At 36.9% G+C, this 5,550-nt stretch overlaps 1 protein-coding gene across 1 annotated transcript; it reads right to left on the bottom strand.

Annotated features, from left to right (window-relative positions):
- Window positions 1-684: 684 nt before the first annotated feature.
- On the bottom strand, window positions 685-2,663 carry LOC110869778 (protein FAR1-RELATED SEQUENCE 5-like). The gene is made up of 4 exons (XM_022119001.1): window positions 2,383-2,663; window positions 2,021-2,279; window positions 1,533-1,928; window positions 685-1,215 (listed from the first exon to the last, which is right to left on the bottom strand). Exons 1-4 carry the CDS (start codon window positions 2,661-2,663, stop codon window positions 685-687), a joined length of 1,467 nt encoding a protein of 488 aa, XP_021974693.1.
- Window positions 2,664-5,550: the final 2,887 nt, after the last annotated feature.

Here is a 5,550-nt window from a genome sequence, read left to right as displayed (position 1 = left end):
AGCTTCACATACATAAATACAATATGAACAGATCAAACACATATTAATAAACCAGTGCAACTACTAAAACACCTTAAACAAATAATAACACCATTGGTTACCAAAAAAAAATGTGTGCAAACAAATAACACCATTAACCTTGTAGCATACATAATAAAACACCCTAAACAAAAAATAACACCACTGGTTAACAAAAAAAAATCTGTGTGCAGACAAATAACACCATTAAACTTGAAACATACATAATAAAACACCCTGAACAAAAAATAACACCATTGGTTAACAAAACAAACATATTTAAGGAAAACAAGAACACAATATATAAAACATTGTCACCGGTAATATGAAATTCGAACAGAACCAAACAAAATAAAACCATGAGTTTCTGCGAATCCGAAAAACGATAGAAAGCCTAGCAATGTACGAAACAAGAAGAAAATACGTTAAAAATAACGAAATGTTTAGACATCTCTAACTAACTTACTACTCCTCTTCCCCATTCTCCTCGTCTGATTCATCCTCATCTTGTTCATCCATATCTTCTTCAACTTCCTCCCATTCATCTTCCTCCTCGCCAACTTCATCAGCTTCTTCACTGTCATCCTTGGCCATAGCTTATTCTTTAGTCCGGGTAGGGTTTTTGCAAGTACATCTGTTATGCCCGTATCTAAAACAGTTTTGACACTAACGGCTCTTTTTGCCCAACTGACTTATAGCAATTTCACGTTTGGACTTCATCCGTTTAGGCTTACCCATACCTTTGTATCTTGTTCCAATGGGAACACGAACGGTTACATCTGATGGTTTTGTGTTACCAGTAATTTCAGCAAACCTTTCGCGACGGCTCTTACGTGGGGCATTGACGACTGCCTCATCCGCAGTTTTGAAATAGTTAACAACATGATCCCTGAACGAGCATAGCGCATCAAAGTTGGTGACAAGCTTGTTAATAACCGACTTCGTAGAATATGTGATCTCACGTACAACGCGGTTAACTTCATTATAACGATCCTCAGTCTCGTTGATACCTAGAATAGCACCAGGGGCACTATTTAGAACAGCCTCCCGAGTCCAACGTCGTAATATATAGCGTTGTGGAAACTCCCTAATATCAAGCATCCTTAGCACACAAAAGATGTGTGAGCACAACAACCCAAACTGTTCGAATCTTTTGCATGTACAATACACAGTCATGTCATCCTCCCGCATCATAACCTATAAAACACCATTAAAAAATTAAAATTTTGTTAAACACATTACAACATAAACACACACTAAAAAAATACCATAACACCATATGTAACCCGTAATCGGCAAGAGCTATACATTTTTTATAACTAACACTACAAAACATCATGTGTATACCTCGAAGAAGTGCATGGTTGTTCCTAGTCCTTCACAAAAAAGTTAACGAAGTCACCCATATTTTCCCACTTTCCGATAGCACATCTGTGTAAACCATTTTGTATCTCCAACTGCTAGTCAAAAAATATAGTGCGTATGTATATCCTGGACGCTTGATCCTCCAAAACAAAGTCTTCAGCCCATATTGCAACGTTGGTGTTGCTGGTGTCATGGTCATTCTTCATGTGCTCATGTCTCTGAGCTTCAATAGCAAAATCAAAATGCCCAATAAATTCGACAAGAGTGCACGCCGGGTTACAAAACTGTCCACAGAAATGGTTCTCACTCTCTGAACAAGATGAGGTACGCATAAGCCCCAACATGAACTCCTCGCGATAATAAACCGGTATCCAAGTATCCCTGATTTGATAAACTGACTGCAGCCACTCATGATCAACCAAGTTAAAATAGTTTATTATGGTAGCCCACTCACTTTCAAACTTATCAGGTAGAATTGAATCGGTCCACACAATGGCACACAGCCTCTTTTTGAAATCTGTACTATTGCAGATTGTAGCACCAACCTAAAACACCATTAAAGAAAATATAACACAATTATCACCATAAAGTATGTAAAAATAAAAAAGAAAGGTTAAAAGGAAGAACAACTAAACACCTTAGCAGTAAGCTTGTCCATGATGTGCCACATGCATAGCCTATGTCTACTCTCGGGCCATGTATCTTCAATAGCCTTCTTCATGGCTGGGTCTTGGTCGGTGACAATCACCGGAGGGGCACGACCAAATGCTTCACGAAACACCTTTAGCAACCAACTATAAGTTTCAGCCGTTTCGTTGCCTATTATAGCGGCACCAAGAGTAACGTTGCAATTGTGGTTGTCGATACCAGTAAATGGAACAAACATCATGTTGTACCTGAAAAACAAATACGGAATAAAAACACCATACAACTGAATGACATATACATAAGACAATAAGCTGTAAAAATCAAAATAAAGATAATAATTACCAAACTTACTTGTTACGACGATATGCAGCATCAAATGAAACAACGTCCCCAAACACCGAAAAATTACTTTTGGCATCTTCATCGGCCCAAAACAACCCCCTTAAAACCCCATCTTCTGCTGTTATATACTCCATTGAAAAGTTTGGCATGTACTCTTTCTTCCTCAAAAGCCGTTTAATCATCATATCAGCGTCAAACTCATATATATACCTATTCAGGTCTCGCTTGAAACTTTTAAAATCGTTTTTGGTTGGCCCAACCTTATCAAACCCACCATACAATGTCCTCATGATATTAAACGCTTTGACAGGTCCAATGTTAAGGCGCTCAACGCGTTAACGGCTTGCTCTTGCATATAGTTCATACCTCGGTTAGCGGGGAGTAAATGCCTATCTTCCTCAGCAACAAAAAAGTGATTATGGGCCTCCTTGAAAGAATATACCTCGTATAGATTCGGAGTAATTAACTTTACACACATACGTGCTTCGCAACCCGTCCTTATAGAAGGAACACGTCGAATAGATTTCCTTTTTGACCCATTATTTGAGGTGTCAATCTCTTTAGATGTGTCGATCGCCTTAAAAGGTTTAGTCCCCTCCTTTGAGCAAACGAACCATTTAGATTTTATAACACCATGATGCGTGTATTGAGAAGACTTCCTGGCAGTGAAGCCTGAAGCCATTGCATACTTCTGATAAAAGAGGAATGCATTGTTCACCGTATCAAAGGTCATCTTATCCTTCGGCTTAAGCGATTCATCTACCTCCGGTAAATAAGTCCTCTTACCGGAGTTTGGAGACAGATGTAGTTTCCCAACTGGCTGATAAGTTTGAAAGCCTACGAAAAAAATTAAATTGAATGATTCTACAGTAATAAACACCACAACATAATACGTACAAAATAACACCACAACATAATACGTACAAAATAACACCACAAAACAACAAATCAACTTTATGAAAATCAACTGTTATAAAAAACACCCTCCATTTAGATAAAAAAAACACCATGTACGTATAAAAACCCTGTAAGGAACATCACATGCAAAAAAACACCATGTCTCATCATCAACTGATATAAAAAACACATACCAACTTCACTAATATACATCAAAAACACCATGCACATATAAAAAACACCTTGAAAGGGTTACATGTGGTGTCATTACAAATATTACGTATAGTAAAGTAACACACATGCAAAAAAACCATACACTGTAACAAAGCAAAAACACCACAACTAATATGCACAACATAACACCACGAGCAACTAGTCAACTACAGTTATAAAAAAAAAAAAAAAAACCCTTCATGCATCAAAACCACTATGCGCATATAAAACACCCTGAAAGGATTACCGGTCATGTCATTGAATAAACTGGTCTACTAAATGAACAACACCCATGCAAAAAAACACCATATAGAGTTATGAACTGGTGTTCTTGAAAATTCCAAACATACCAGGTGATTGAAAAATTGACAATTACAATTAAACGAACTTGTGTTCTTGAATATTGATTACAATTACATAATAAACGCAAAAACAAAACATATAGAATTACCTTGATCGTCGTTCTCCATGAAGAAAGAAAATATGAATCAGATTAAAAATTGTATGCGTATGGAATCTGTATGCGTATACTGATCAAATAAGAAATTGGATGAGATTTTATAATGATTTAGATGATAATATATTCAAAAATCGTATTCCCTAAAAAAACTCAGAAAAATCGGTTACAAAGATTTGATCCTTAATTAGGTTTATTGGTAGAATTACTAATATAACCTTGATCTAATGTAATTAATATGGAATGATCTAATGGCTGAGATTCTTTCTCACTTTTCTCACACTTTAGACCTTTTTTACAGGAACCTTAATCTATATACACACACACACACACACATATATATATATATATATATAATTCGGTTCAAATGAAACCACCACAAGTTGTGAGAACCGTGAGAACTTTTTGATCACGTGCGAGCTGGGCCAAAATTTTTTTGCACAAACGTAGACGAAGACATTATAAACACATCTGTAAAAAAAATTGTCGAGGCGTTAGTTTTGACTGATACAAATTTTTTTATGCGCTGGTGTAAAATTTTACAGTTGATAATAATCAGGGCGTAAAAAACTTGCATCGGTCAAAACTAACGACTCGACAATTTTTTTACTTTTTTTACAGCTGTGTTTAAAATGTTTTCATCTACGTTTGTGCAAAAAAAAAAATTTGGCCCAATTCGCGCGGGATTAAAAAGTTCTCATCGTTCTCACAACTCGTAGTGGTTCTCATTTTAACCCATCCATATATATATATATATAGGGTAAGGTTCATGCGAGAACCACCTTTATTGCGAGAACCGCGAGAACCAATGTGAACACAACCTAAAATAACTAAAAAAACCTAACCCCCACCCCCCAAAAACCTAAACCCCCCACCCCCCCCCCCCCCCAAAAAAAAAAAAAAACCTAACCCCCCCCCCCCCCAAGCTAAATGCTAAAAACTAAAACCCCAAAAAAACCTACCCCCCCCCCTCAAGCTAAAATGCGAAAAACTAAACCCCCAAAAAACCTAAAAAAATCTAAATTTTTTTTTTAATATTTTTTATATAAAAATCGCTACTTTTAGTAGCCAAAAAAATGTTTTTTAGCTATTTTTAGGCATTTTTTGTTGTGTTCACATTGGTTCTCGCGGTTCTCGCAATAAAGGGTGGTTCCTAACGGATCTTTGTCCTATATATATATTTATCACAATACAAAATTACACACATATCTACGTATTATTCTAGGTGTCGTGTATCCAATATTGCATCTCAAGCTCGTCGTATTTTCAAACAAGCTTCTCCCCTATCTGTCGAATTCTATTTCCTTCATCCACTAAACTTTCGCCGTACTGACGGAGTTCCTGCACACATTCTCGGCTCATGGGTGGGTCTACTGGTGGAGCTGGCACTAGTTCTTCGGGAGTATATAATGCCGAATATGACCTACTGTCATCAAACCATGGATCCTATTCTAAAGGGATTGGGGTTGGGATCCTAGGTAATTCATTGGGGTCGAATGCAGGTATCGGGAATTGGTTTTCCTAGTTTGGTTCTAGAATTTGTTGGTCTGAGAATAAGGGTAACAGTGGTGGTTCAGCTATTTGGTTCATATTAGAGTCTACTGCTGTAG

Source organism: Helianthus annuus, chromosome 8 (genome assembly GCF_002127325.2).
Source record: "Helianthus annuus cultivar XRQ/B chromosome 8, HanXRQr2.0-SUNRISE, whole genome shotgun sequence".
NCBI lineage: Eukaryota > Viridiplantae > Streptophyta > Magnoliopsida > Asterales > Asteraceae > Helianthus > Helianthus annuus.
This window is presented reverse-complemented; position numbering and strand designations above follow the sequence as displayed.